General features: G+C 38.7%; 1 protein-coding gene across 3 annotated transcripts in view; it reads left to right on the top strand.

Moving 5' to 3' along the window:
- Positions 1-15,470, top strand: part of APP (amyloid beta precursor protein) — a 264,561-nt gene that overhangs the window by 44,783 nt on the left and 204,308 nt on the right. For all 3 annotated transcript variants that reach the window (XM_087418186.1, XM_004429513.3, XM_004429515.3), the window contains exon 2: positions 10,062-10,229. In XM_087418186.1, coding sequence (XP_087274312.1) covers positions 10,062-10,229 — 168 coding nt within the window. The remainder of the gene's footprint in view (positions 1-10,061; positions 10,230-15,470) is intronic.

Genomic DNA, 15,470 nt, shown 5'->3' on the forward strand with positions numbered 1-15,470 from the left:
TTTCTTTCAAGTCCCCTGATGAAATTTTCTCTCCAAGGTAACCTTTCTTTAATTTTTTAGTGTTTATCTAAAAATGTGAATACATCATTCTAGATGTGATTTGACACAGCTAGATTTCCCCATGATCATCTGGGGGCTCAGCTTTTTCTTTCTTTCATGTTTATCTCTTAAAACCTTTGGACCAGGGGAAGAGAATTGAGGAGTGAGCACAAGGGGTGAAGGGGAGCATTTATATGGTGACTGACAAATAATAATGTACAACTGGCATCTCGCCATGTTATACACTATTATGACATCAATAAAAAAATATATTAAATAAAAAAAAAACACCTTTGGAACTTTTTCATATGGAACTGCTACCCAGCTATGCCTTTCCTGTCCTATACTACTTCAAAGAATTGTTTGAAGCAAAATACAGGATCTTGTATATACTTTGAAAAGTCAATTTGAAAAAGTTTCTACCTTTTGAAATAATTTTGAGCCCTGATTCTATCATTTAGTGTTTTAGTTATTCCTACAAATATGTGCCTGTGTTAGTTTCTCTTGCTACAATAATGCTGCAAAGCAGCAACTCACCCCAAAATTCAGTGGCTTAAAATTAGAACCATTTATTATAGCTCATAGGCCTATGGGGCCAGCAGATCTTGGCCAGATTTGAAAGAAAACAATAAAACTTCAGAAATTGAACTTATATAGAACATCCCTCGTATCTGAAACGGAGAGGAGTAGTAGAATTTGATTTTTCTGTGTTGCATTATGTGCTACATGCTAATCTGCCCTAGCTGTCAGAACCAGTGGAAATCATCCTGGAAGACTGTCCATTTGTTACCATCACATCTCTTTACAATGATTGCCATTCAAGCCAGCATCTCTGAGGAGCCCAATTTCCGAATCCTCCAGCTTGTTAGCAACATGACTTAAATGCAATAACTCTAGAATGAGATTTCAGCAAAGCACTGTCATTTGAGATTTGCTCTAATTGATCTCTACCTGTAAACCATGTGTGTGTGTTTATTACTACTACTGGCACCATCACTACATACTGTACACATAGCTGTATAGTAGGTATGTATACAGGGATATACACATGCAGGTATATGCTCACTCTTGAAAAATTAGAACATACAGATTCTAATCTGTATGTTACTCCATGCAGTTGGAGTAACAGTTGGAATTTGGGAGATTTTGGACCCCTACTATGCAGATTCAGTTGGGTGCTTCTGATTTAAGGGAAGAACTAATTTAGGAGAAAGTTTTGTATTTGCACGTCAGGGGAGATTTCTTAAAGAGGAAGCTACCAAAATTACTAGATGTTGACATCTAGTAATTTAAATTTAAGAAATGCAGATTAAACATTTAAACTGTAGATTTGTGCCCCCTTTTACTTGCTCTAAAAATAATTTTTTAAAGCCAGTAACAAAGAACTGAAAAATACTACTACCATAGGGGAAAAAAGTTATTTGAAAATAATATTTAAAATTTAAAAATAAAAACACTTGAGAACTAGTAGCAGGAATGTCAGCTGGCTTATTATGAAAAAAGCACGCCTGGGCTGTGGAGTCAACAGCCTTGATTACAGGCCTAGGCGGGTTTTAAGGCTTTCTCATTATCTAAGTAGATGTGGAAGTGACTTATCTAGGTTCTTTAGAGAGTCAAATGAGATAAGGAAGGGAAAGGCCTACGTAGATGCTTTGATTTTTGCCCTTAACTCTTTTCCTATCTCCGTGTTCACAAGGTGAAGGCTGGTAAGATATAGCCATATTGAGAGACTCAAATAGTATAAAGATCATATTGTATATTTTTGTATGGTCGCTATATGTAACATGTCAGTAAAACTTACAGTTAAAGACAGAATTAAAGAGATAAACTATTTCTACATCAAAATGACATTGAAAAGAATTTGATTGTTACCAGTGTAAGAGCACATTAGACACAATTATACATGGTATAGTATATATATATATGCATGCAGTTAAAATATAGAACATTAAATGGGCATTAATTGGATCAAAGACTATGTTTTAGGCAAATAGTTTGGTTGCCATACATGAGGATCTGTTTTTTAAAATTCCAGTTTTATATCTGTTCTAGGCAGTGGTAATCATTCTTTCTTGAGCCTGCCCAAAATTCATGCTTTAGACGTTGGTAATTAATTTTGTGGGTGTTGAATAACAAAGGTTTCTATTGAGAGAACTCTTGATTTCCTACTGGGCACCAGCAGCAAGAATTATTTACCAGCCTTACCCTGAGATGGAAGGAGTTTTGGGTCCACTTTAGAATATCTATCCTTTGAGTAGAAAGAAAAGCTTGATGTTGTCAATGGCAAAACGATGACAATTTAGTAACAAGTTTGATGTCCTTTATCCAGGGGAAAACAATCCAGGGACTGGAGGAGCACAGTGCCTCGCAAGCAGGGGAGCACTGTTCCTGAGGGATTTGAGGCAAGAGTGAGTTGTAGAGAGCATTAGAAGAGGCAGTGTGGAAACAGGCATGATTGGCTAGGAGGTCAGAGATTTCCTTATGAGGCCCTACAGGTCCTGTTTTCTAGGGTCAGGTGAGCTGTCTAAAGCTGAGTTGGAGGATTGTAATTGGTGTATGTCAGGTTTCTTGGCAGATGTTTCCCTTAAGTGCAGGTTGACTTACAGTTAGATTTGTGATGTGGGCTGGACCACTGGGGCAGCCTCCGTTTTGTGGGTCAATATACGAATTAACTTGATCAACAGAGGCCATGTATTTATCCAGGAGCAATAACATGTAATTTGAAGCCAGGTCAACAGTGCCCCCCAAAGAATGTCAAATTTCAGGGAGTGAAATATGTGTGTTAGTTCTCTCAGAGGAGTTTTTTCTCTCTTCACTCACTTTTGTGACAAATAGTTTTTAACCTGAAACTCGAGCTCTGAAATAATTGCACAGCAAAGAGTGGATGTGATGAACTGGCCGACTTTCCACACAGGTAAATTGAAGCTGTGTACAGTTTCAGTAACCACGTTTCATTTTTCTGTATGCTTTAATTAGCTTCTCCATTCTTTCTCACCACGGATACATGCACGCACACATGGGGCAAAACCTTAGAAAATTGCAATTTTCCGTTTTAATTTGAGAGTCAGCCTGGTCACATCAACAAAACCCTTGATGGAGTAGGTCCAACTCCCATCTCTGGCTCTTCATAATTCTGTGGCCTTGGACCAATCCTTACCAGAGCCTCTTCCTTCTCAGAATCTGGATGCATGATTTTAAAGATTCTCCCAGTTCTGTGATTCTAATTTTAATTTCGCTTCTCCTCTGTTAGAGATAAAACAGGCAATTGCAGATGTTCTGGTTCTGTTTATGGGTTTTTTTTGGCATTTAAAGGAAAACCTTACAGATAGTCTTTTCCTTTGGAGAATGAAAATTTGCTTATGTTAAGCATTAAGTGATATACTTAAGTCCCCCTTGAAGGGAGTTCACTCTAAAATCTCCTACGTTATGATTTTAAGAACAGTTAATTACATTCAAAATGGAAAATTTGCATGTTTTAAAAGTAAAAGCATTTTTGTGGGATATAATTGAATTATGCCCAAGTTAAGAGAAAACCGTATTTATGTGAGGAAACGACGGATGTGATAGAAATAGTATCACTGTGTGCTTTTAAAAAGATACTTACTGTACAGGAATCTGACCCTGAGGAAATTGTGAACTGATTAAATAGTACCAAATACCCCACTATATGAGACCAGCTATTCAGACCAGTGAGAAGTCCGTTTCAATGCAGAAACCAGATGGTTTTCATTAGCCACAAACCTTAAAATTACATAAATCCACGGATGCAACTAAGCTATGGATCTGTGCTCTCGCCTTGCCAAGCAAGACTTTTCAGCCAGTGAAACAGAGAGTCCCTTGTTCCTTTGCCTTTTAGTTGGGGCTGTGTGGGGAGGAATGCTGCCAAGCCTGCTCTATAAGGAATTTTGATCTCCTTGATGATAATAGAGAGAAACTTTTTGGGGAAAGGGAACACCCAGTTTGAAAGACAGCAGGACAACTTGTTATGAAGTTCTAGAAGCCGATTTTGCACTGGTAAATTGCAGCGATTCTAGGTGTAGGTTTCCAGGTTCACCTCTGCAGATTGGCCCAGATTAGGTATATATATTTATCTTCTCCTTAAGCCCTTTTAAAACCATTTTCTAGCTAACTTGCTTTGGAAAGTCTATTTTCACTTTTACTCTATATATTATGACCCTAAAATATTTTTCTGGCAGCAAAGGGTTGTTTTTAAAAGATTTGCAGCATTTTTAGCTGTAATATTTAGGTCTCTGTAGCTCAGAGCACTCTGTAAATAGCCTCTTGCTTTTGAGGCAGTGTGTGGATGCTCCATTGTTTCAGCCAGTTATTTTGTTCATTGTCACTGAACACTGTTTTCCCATGGGAAAGCATCTCTGCTCTTATGATGTCAGTGGAAAGTCATTCCATTTACAAGAATTGTCTTCATCTTCAGTCTCTCAGAGGTGCATGGACCATGAATAACCAGTGATACCAGGGTTCCAATGTTTTAGGTATTGTCTTGGATTTCTGCAAAGTAATTTTAAGTCACCTTAGATAGTGTTAAGATGAAAACAGAATTAAAATGTAATAGTTGTTTAAGTGGTTATATTTTGCATCTACTAAAGCTTTTATATTTTTTATTAAAGAGAGAAATGTTTTTAAAAAGTTAGGAATAATTATCTTTAGGATGACTTGCACAGTGTATGCATTTTCACCGGCAGCAAGTAACTTACTCTAGGACCCACAGATTTCAGTTTTAAGAGTGTCCATATTAACAGGTCCTGAATAGGAGCCCGTGTATGACTTATTAAGCCATTTCCTTGAAGCCTCATTCAGAAGAAGGGATTTGAATAAACCTGTTTGGCCTTTGGAAGGCTATGTATTATCTCCTGTGTGACCACCTTGGCTGGTGATGGTTTCCTTCTGACTGAATGCCAGAGAGTGGGGCTGCTAGCAACCAGGCTTTGTTTTTCAAATGGGTTATTTGATGCCGATGAGGATCCTGTGAGTTGTTGGTCTTGTTTTAATTAACTGAGACAGGGATATGTTACTTAAAACTTGAAATTCTTTGCAGGTGGGCTCCAGTAAGAATAGAAAAGCTTCTTGTTCAATTTGCATCTCCCAGCCAATTGCTCTGATCTTCTTGTACATGCCTGGTGTTGGTTTGGGAAAGAATTTTACTGAGAAACATGTTTTTGTGATTTAAGTATTTATTTGTGAAGGGCCTCTTGTAATGTCACATGTAACAGATGTAAACATACAGCCGATTTAATAATTTCTAGTATAATGCAATTATACTAGAAATTATTAGGCAATTAGGCAATTACACTAGAAATTATCCAATTAGGAATAATAATTCCTAATTATTCAGGAATCAAAGTTTGAACTATTAAATAATCTCCACTCTAAAAAAATGGGGCCTGTTGATGACCGTGACTCTCCATACTTATTTATTAAAGTTAGTATTTGATCTCACCTCGTGGAAAATCCAAAAGGAACTGAAGTGTATGCTTTCTGGTCTTAACTCCCATTCTTAAAAGGAAGAGAACATAAAGCAATTAAAGATGTTTTCCAGTAATATGATAGGGCCATAATCCATTCATTTGAAGAGATGTGAGAAAGATCATCACCGTGTGGTAGTCGGCATATACAAATATACAAACAAATGGCATTAAAGTAACTGAAAAGTCAGGAAAAGGGAAGGATGACAGAGTGAAGAATGGAAAAAGTAAAAAGAAATTAAGAGATCAAAATAGGAAAAAATGAAGAAGCATTGATTTGGTGTGTTTGTCAGGTAGGGTGACCAGTTGTCTCAGCTTGCCAGGGACTTTCCTGGTTTTAGCACTAAAAGGCTCACATCCTAGAAACCCTTCAGTCTCAGGCCAACTGGGATGATTGATCATCCTGTTGTCAGGGCAGAGACTTGGCCTGATTTACTGTGTTGTCACCAAAACTACATCAGTGCCTAGCATGTGTTGTATACTCAAACTTCTTTTTTTTCTTTTTTTTTTTTTTTTTGAGGAAGATCAGCCCTGAGCTAACATCCGATGTCAATCTTCCTCTTTTTGTTGAGGAAGATTGGCCCTGGGCTAACATCCGTGCCCATCTTCCTCTACTTTATATGGGACGCCGCCACAGCATGTCTTGACAAGTGTTGCATTGGTGCGCGCCTGGGATCTGAACCTGCGAACCCAGGGCCGCCGAAGTGGAGCGCGCGCACGTAATCGCTGTGCTACCAGGCAGGCCCCGTATGCTCAAACTTTTGAACCAAGAAAGAAATGTTAGCTGCTGCCATTTATTGTTGGTTGTTTTATTGGAGTTGCCTCTCTGCAGCTGTGAGTTGAAAGAGTGAGAACACCAAGACTTTTTCAAGTAGATAAAAGAGAAGCAATGGCCCAATCTTTAGGAATGTCTTATGCTGTGGAATTGAAGGACTGTGAGTTATTAATGGGATAATCAGAGAAGTAAGGAGAGCCGGGAGAGTTCATTGAGACAGAAGCCAAGGGAAAAGACTTCCAAGGAAGAATTCTTACCTGGCAGAGAAGTTGAAAAGGGACCGGTACTGAAGAAAAAGCCTGTGTGGTTTCTCAGGAGGTCATATGGAACCTTTGAGAAAGCAGTGAGTGGGGGGAATGGAAACCAGATTACAGGGGGCTTAACAAGCAGGTGAGAAGGTGGTATCAGTGAGTATTTATTAAATCACCTGCTGATTTAATTTGGCAGTTTGTAGAAATGGGAAAAAGATAGTTCCTCTAGAGCAGGGATAGGCAAACCATGGCCCACTGGTCATATCTGGCCTACTGCCTGTTTGTAAATAAAATTTTATTGTAAAACAGCCACATCCAGTTTGCATGTTGTCTGAGGCTGCTTCTGCGTTGCAGCAGAGTCGAGTAGTCACAACAGAGACTGTTTGGCTTACAAAACCTAAAATATTTACTATCTGATCCTTTACAGAAAAACTTTGCTGACCCCCTGCTCTAGAGGATAATAGGATGGAGGAAAGTATTTTTTATGTATTGTTTACTTTTTTCAGTTGAGGAGATCAAAGGCTATTTATGGATGTATTATGGAGCTGGAGAAAAGGAGGAACATATTAGGTATCTGTGGCTGTGGAACAGGTTACCCCAAACTTAGTGGTTTAAAACAACAGATGTTTATCATCTCGGATTCTGTAGGTCAGGAATTTGGGTGTGTCTTCTGGGTGGTTTTGGCTCCAGGTCTCTCTTGAGGTTTCAGTCATGTCTGCCAGAGCTGTAGTCATATCAAAGCTTGATGAGGGCTTCCAAGGATGTTTCCAGGCTCACTCACAATGCTGTTGACAGGACATCTTGGTTCCTCACTACATGGGCCTCTCCATAGAGCTGCTTGAGTGTCCTCACAACATGGCGGCTGACCTCCTCCACAGCAAGTGATCGCAGAGAGCAAGGAAGAAGCCATGGTGCCCTTTATGACCTTGCCTTGGAAGTGACATATCATTTTTGCCGTATTACAAACCCTGATGCATTATGGGGTGGCACTGACACTGACAAGAGTGTGAATACCAGGAGGCAGGGATCGCTGGGAGCCTTCTTGGAGGCTCTCTACTACTGGGAGAGAAATTGGCACTCAAGTGTTTCTTGAGGGGAGGATATGGAATAAAGGGCATTTGTGTTGACAAGGAGGTAGAAACTGTACTGAACAGATTGTGGAGAATCTGAGGTACAGAGAAATTTTGAGGTAGAGCTGGGGAGTTCAGTCCACAAAATGATTACCAACTGTGGTAAAGGGTCATTTGTCTCTCTGTTCAGTTAGGGATAAAGTAGCAAGATTCTGCTAAGACTGGAAATCTTTGGGACAAGAGTAGGTTTGAGCAGAATAAAGTACCATGGGGAATACAGTGGTGATTCCATTACTGGCTTGTAAGTTCCTTGAGGGAAAGGCCCATATTTTATAAATAAAGGAATAAATTTTGTATATTTGTGTATATAATAAAGATGCTTCATATTCTCTGTAGCATCTGATATAGGGCCTTATCTGTAGGTGTCTGATTATTATTTGGCTTCCTTGCAATGTTATTATCTTACTACGTATTTCAATAAAGTTGAAAAAATTTGTATTCTCATTTTTAGGGTCAAGGCATTGAATTTCCTCAGGAAAGCTGTGAAACTTAAGTTTATAGAGCGCTCTGCTTAGGCTGCTTCTTTGCATCCATTGGAGAATGAGCCCCTCAGTTTCTCGCTTGGAAACTGTAGGAGATGGCAAGAGGCCCAAATTGGGGAGTTGAGGGGTCCCAGCTGTTCATTCTGATGATCCGATGCTGTGGCCTCAACTGCTGTTTGTTACATCCGACAGTTTTTAGAGGCAGAGTTTTGTTAATTAAATATACCTTATAAAGTCAAATTAGAAATGTAGAAAATGTGGGGCCAGCCCGGTGGTGTAGTGGTTAAGTTTGCGTGCTCCGCTTCAGCGGCCTGGGGTTCACGGGTTCAGATCCCAGGTGAGGACCTACACCACTCATCAAGCCATGCTGTGGCAGCGTTCCACATACAAAATAGAGGAAGATTGACACAGATATTAGGTCAGGGCCAATCTTCCTCACCAAAAAAAAAAAAAAAAAAGAAGAAATGTAGAAAATATTACCTGAGACAGGGTTTTAGAGATTTTTTGCTGGGAGCTTTGGCACTCAGGACTGTGATAGGTCTCAAGTGAGTTCAGTACAAGAATTTTTTTTTAAAGGTCATAAATCCACTGTCATGGTTGGACAAAATATATATAAATATGACTAGAATGGACAGATGTTTCATCTATTTTTACATTTCTGTGGGAAGAAATGTCAGGAAGCTATTTCTTTAACTGAAATCTCTCAGTGCAATTTTAGTGGTTTTTTTTTTTTTTCTGCTGTGAACAATTTTTAGACATGATGCAAGTTATTATAGAATCATCCAGTTCTCAACTGCATGAATAGCTTTTGTTGGAAATGAACTCTTCTTGGCATTGATATCACAGATTTCCTCATCAGCTGGATTTAACAAGGGAGGAATTATTTTGCTTAATATATCTTTTGATTCCTTGGTTTCGAATAACACTCCTGTGGATTTATTTTTCATCTCTTGATGGTTTTTTTTTTCTTTTTTGAGATAAAAGCACCTGTTTCAGTGAGGGAGTATAGATATTTCAGAACTTCCACTTTCCCTTTTAAAAATATTTATATCAAGGTGGTATCCATGAGCAGAAGGGTTTGGAAATATAGAAGGGCCCCCTTGTCAAAGTTATTTTCATGAATGGTGTATTGCCTACAGTGGTAATAGCTAAGACCTATTGAGAGCTTCCTACACAGCAGACACTCTGCTGGGCTCAGAATGAGAACTTGTTGCCTCCTTCCAGTATGGTTGGGGAGATGGGATACCAGCACCTTTAACGTACCCTTAAGAGCTGAGAGAATGATAACCAGAGAAAGTTCTAGGGAAAACCAGTGGAAGCCAACATATCCAGTTACATTTGTGCATGGTAAACTCTACAGTAATTTTTCTGTTCAAAAAATCATAATGTAGTCACTTGCTAACTAATGCGCACTAACGCTGTGCCCTCAGCTCTGGGAGGTGACACACAACATTACTCCCAGGCCTGGTCATCATACAGGGCCTTGGTGGTGTTCTTTGTGTGGGTCAGTTGGAGGTTATTATGAGAATGTAGTTTCCTCCAGAGTGATTATATTTATTTCAGGAAAACATCTTATTTTATTGTCAGAACCTTTTAGCAGGCAGTACAGAACCTGCCATGGGGAAATGTATAAACTCTTCAATGCATAAATTCTTCTCAGTATTGCTGATTTCTTCATTTCAATGTAAAAAAAAAAGCACTGTATTATAGGTGGTTGGAGATGTATGTAGCATACATAATACTTAACACCAAGGAGTGCTGAAGGCAGGGCTAGTTCATAATTGAGAATTAGCAAGAATAGAACCATTTTTGGTATTGTTGCCATGTTCCTCTTTACAGCCCTGCCCCAACCTCTACCCAAGAGCTATGGATTTCTATGACTAACCAAAATTTGTTTTTTTTAGGTGCCCACGGATGGCAATGCTGGCCTCCTTGCAGAACCCCAGGTCGCCATGTTCTGTGGCAAACTGAACATGCATATGAATGTGCAGAATGGGAAGTGGGAGTCAGATCCATCGGGGACCAAGACCTGTGTTGGCACCAAGGAGGGCATCCTGCAGTACTGCCAAGAAGTAAGTCCCCTCTGGTGGCCAGTGGTTCATGTTGAATCACATGCATTTATTTATTTTTTTAATTTAACTTCTTACACATTTGTATTTTATCTCTTTCAGTGAAGATCTTAGTTGCTAATGCTTCACCATACCATTAATATATTTGCTTGCTTTACCCTACAATATGCATAAATGTTTTTTAAAATTATGATGTCATATTACAACCATGAATAAACCAACTGGGTAAAGTTGAAGGTATCTTGGCACTTCCTTTTATCTTTAGGATATATCCCACCACTGCTGTACCATCAAGGTATTGTGTTTAAAAGTGACTGCGATTAATTTTTTCTATTTATGTTACCAATTTTATCTATATTAGTTCATTTATTTGTTTGTATTCAATTTTAGCTTTTCCCTCCTTATTAATTTTATTTTTTTAATTTTTTTTATTTAATTGCTGGGAAAGATTCTCCCTGAGCTAACATCTGTTGGCAATCTTCCTCTCCTTTGTTTTTTCTCACCAAAGCCCCAGTACATAGTTGTATGTTCTAGTTGTAGGTCCTTCTAGTTCTTCTATGTAAACCGCCACCACAGCATGGCTACTGACAGACGAGTGATGTGGTTCCACACCAGGGAACTACACCCGGGTTGCCAAAGCAAAGCATGCCAAGCTTTAACCACTAGGCCATCAGGGCTGGCTCTAATTTTATTTTTTGAAAATGTAAAACATGTACATTGTTAAAACACCGAAACTCTATAAAAAATTGCACTCAGAAATCTCACTTGCCACTCATCTGTTGGTAAACATTTCCGTTATTCCTAATTTATCCTTCTTGCAAAAGAGAAGGTAGTTGTCCCTGGGTATCTGTGGGGGATTGGTTCCAGGACGCCCACGGATACCAAAATTTGTGGACGCTCCAGTCCCGTATATACAATGGCGTAGTATTTGTGTATAACCTATGCACATCCTCTCTTATACTTTAAATCATTTCTAGATTACTTATGATACCTAATACAATGTAAATGCTATGTAAGTAGTTGTTATACTGTATTGTTTAGGGAATAATAACAAGAAAAAATAGTCTGTAGTTCAGGACAGACACAGCCATCGTAGGCCTTTCTATCCACAGTTGGTTGCATCTGCGGATGTGGAACTCTTGGATACAGAAGGCCAACTGTATGTTTTTTTCTTCTTTTTCTTGTAAAAAGGGTGTAGCTTACTGTAAGCACCGTTCTGTACTTCGCTTTTTTAACTTTTATATCCTGGAAATCACACCCTTGCCATTCATAGAGATCTTCATCCTTTGTGTAATTTTTCCTACTTTATTTTTTTATATTTTTATAAAAATATTATTATTTTATAGGGCCAGCCCCAGTGGCCTAGTGGTTAAGTTTGGCATGCTCTGCTTCGGCAGCCTGGATTCAGTTCCCGAGCACGGACCTACGCCACTTGTCAGTGGCCGTGCTGTGGTGGTGGCCCACATACAAAATAGAGGAAGATTGGCACAGATATTAGCTCAGGACTAATCTTACTCAGCAAAAGAAAAAAAATTATTTTATAGATTATTTCTTCCTTATTAATTCAGTTTAAAATAACTGGAGTCCAAAACATTTTATCCCATACTTCTAGACAGTGATCTGTTCTAGGATATGTGGCTATTTGTGTTTTAGGAACATTTAAAGCAATTAGTCTTATGCTTCTTGGCAAAGCAAAAATTCTTTACTCTCTACAGAAAAAAATGGATAACCTGGCAACATTTTCTTTGTTGTAATCTTTTATGTACTAGAAAATTTCCTTTAACCTTTTTGAATCCAAAATGAGAATTTAATGAGTTACATTATATATTTTATATGTATATATCTATATATATATATCTATACACACACACATGTATGTATGATTTTTTTTGGTAGCACTCTAAGAAAGGACAATCTCTAAATATAAAACTTTGTGTTTTGAGAAGCAAAAAAGCATCTGCGTTATCACAATATATTTTTATCTTGAAGGAGTATGAACCATGATGTGAAAAAATTCTTCATATTTAAGTAGAAATCACTAATATTTAAGACCTTTATATTTCTTTTTAAAAACATTTATTAAATAGTGATTAATAATTAACTTACTTTTGCCCAGCTATGACATTTCTAAAACATACATCTTGGAAATAATATTCACATTGTACTGAAGAGTTCCTCTAGTACAATTTTGCAGATATGTTGAGTTTGGTAAATTGGAAGTCTGTGTGCGTGCTTAGAGGTTTTTGATACCATTTCACCTTTCTGGATATGCATGCAGATTATGCATTCTGAACGTTAAGTAAAATTTTTTTTGAAAAAGGCTAGAACTCGAAGTTCGTTAATGACGTTGCCCACATCCTCCTTTCCTGTCGAATGGCTATTATGATGTGTGTATCATGGTTTGCATCTAAGTTTTTCCTCCCTTAGTTTCACTTATGAATAAGCAGATGTTTTTGCATTTGTATGATGACCTTTTAAAAATTACTTTTCTTGACCCTGAGAACAACCCTTATTCCCACTCCACTTAGAGATCCCACTAATGCCTGAGTAGCTTCACTTCCTGTTTTAGTCTGTTGTTTGTCCTAGAGCTAAGCCACAGAGTGGTTCTTCCAGGTCCCAGACTTTGTCAGATTGTTGGTGGCCATGGGGTGGGATGGGAAGAGAGTAAATCTGTTGCAATTCTAGTATTATCTGCCTGTCTCAGCTCACCACCCACAGAAGTCTTATAGGACGATGCACACAGGCCAGAATCTTACAGTGGATTAGACAAACATTAGACTGGAGAAGTCAGAAAGGGCCAGAACATCAGGCCTTGTGAGCCCTTTTAATAAATTTGGTCTTTATTCTATAACAACAGGAAGTCATTGAAAGTGTTTGTTTATTTTTTTAAAAAGGGGAATGACTGTAGATTTGCATTTCAAAAAGTCCCCCTTTTGCTTTGTGACTCTGATCTTGCGTCTAGCTTCTGGGTTCCCTCGGGGCCTACCCTTCTCCTGTGCTGTCCAGACCAGTGGCCACTAGCCCCATGTGGCTGTTGAGCACCTGCAGTGTGGCTGGCTAGTCCAAACTAATGTGTGCTGTAAGCGTAAGATAAATACCATATTTCAAAGATTTACATGAAAAAAGAATATAAAATATTTACATAATTTTTATATTGATTTCATAATATTTTGTATATACTGTCTTAAACATCATGTATATGTTACTAAATTGTGAGTATATATGTCATTAAAATGAATCCCACCTGTTTCTTTTTACTTTTTAATGTGGCTACTATGGAATTTAAAATTACATAGACATTATATTTCTGTTGAACAGTGTTGCTATCCCCCTTTGCTCCGTGCCACCAGTGACTCTGGGCTATAAGAGTCTTAGATCCCATGATCTGGCAAGTGGGAGAAGTAAGCAGAAGTGAGGAATCCTCCCAGACCTTCCACCAGAACTTTACTGGTGTTTGGGAGTCAAGGAGGAAGGCTTGTTTGGGGCTTTTTTAATACATCTTTCATTAAAAATATTTTAGTGCAAGATGATTATATGAACACCTTTTTAGAGCCCAGTGGTTCTCTCTTCCTCTGTCAAACATATATCTTGGGTGCTAAGGATGCAGTGATGAGTAGAACACAGGATCTGTTATTAAAGGGTGATCTAAGGGGAGAGAAAGGTGTTGGGGGTGAGGGAAAATCCCCTTTTTACCCTTCTTGTGTTCTTTTGGCTGGACTAATAATAAAATTGACACAAGACCAGATTAATGGGAGAAAAACCCAGTTTAATGCATATGTATTGGAGATCATAAAGAAATGATGCTCAGAGAGTGAACAAAGCAGGCAGTACGTGTATGTTTTACACAAAGAAACAAAAATTTGTGAGGAATGACAGGACAAAGAAACTTTGATTTCAGGTAAGTAGTTAGTGAGGAGTTTAAGCAGTGTTTAGGCTTGAGGAAGTAAATTAGCAAGGTTTGTTTATGCAGGCTTCTCAGTACTGAATTCCCTAGCTCTGGTGATAAGGATGCAGGGAGAGCACCTTTCACATGGGAGATTTATTTCCTGCTTTCAGGGGGAACAGAGACAGGAGGGTGAGACTGCCTTTTGCTTCTCAAGTAACTTTAAATCAAAATAATCAGTATGCTATTGTGGGATATTTTGGGGTGGCCTGCCCTGGGCCCCAACAAAGGCTTATAAAATAATTTTAGCAACATAAAAACCGATGCTGGTGATGATGGTACTTGGCGATGATGGTGATGGTGATGGTGGTGGTGATGATGGTGGTGGTGATAGTACATGGCGATGGTGATGATGATGGTGGTGGTGGTGATAGTACATGGCGATGGTGATGATGATGATGGTGGTGGTGATAGTACATGGTGATGATGATGATGATGATGATGCTGGTGATGATAGTACATGGCAATGATGATGGTGGTGGTGGTGGTGATAGTACATGGCGATGATGATGATGATGATGATGCTGGTGATGATAGTACATGGCGATGGTGATGATGATGATGATGGTGGTGGTGATAGTACATGGCGATGGTGATGATGATGATGGTGGGTGATAGTACATGGTGATGGTGATGATGATGGTGGTGGTGATAGTACATGGCGATGGTGATGATGATGATGAGGATGATGATGCTCCTGCTGCTGCTAATACCAGCTTACTTTTATTGAGCAATAACAAAGTGCCACCTACCTTGCCGAGTACTTGCTCTCATTTCATCATGATGCCTCTGGGGAGGAATCCTGGGAAGGAACTTTGGGGAATTACAACATTTAAGGGGAACAAGGAGAAAGAATGCCATTATGGAGGACAGCAGTGGCCAGAGACCTGGGATCAGAATTGGGAGATGTCACGTATTGAAGTTAAGCTAAGTTAATTTCTAAACTAAGCCAGTCATGAGAGTGCTAGTGTGATGCAGACTGAAAGTGGTTGAAGTATCATTTTTGACAAGGCAAAATCATGACTCTCTTGCAAAATGAACACACATCAAAGATTTTATTTAATTCATTAATTAATGAGGTAACTTGTAAGATGTTAAAATTCGTCCAGTTTATCTTGGAGAGATTTAAATTCTTTTCCCAGCAAACTTTATTTACATAGCTCTGGGTAGGAATTATCTGATCTGCATTGCATAGAGCATGCATTGCATCGCTATTTGTTTCTACAGTATTTACCAATACAGAGTTGTAAAAGAGCTTAGTCAATAGCCAGTCAACTTGAAGAACACACCCTGTAGAATCA

The sequence above is a fragment of the Ceratotherium simum genome, chromosome 27 (assembly GCF_057802395.1).
Source record: "Ceratotherium simum simum isolate JZ-2026a chromosome 27, ASM5780239v1, whole genome shotgun sequence".
NCBI lineage: Eukaryota > Metazoa > Chordata > Mammalia > Perissodactyla > Rhinocerotidae > Ceratotherium > Ceratotherium simum.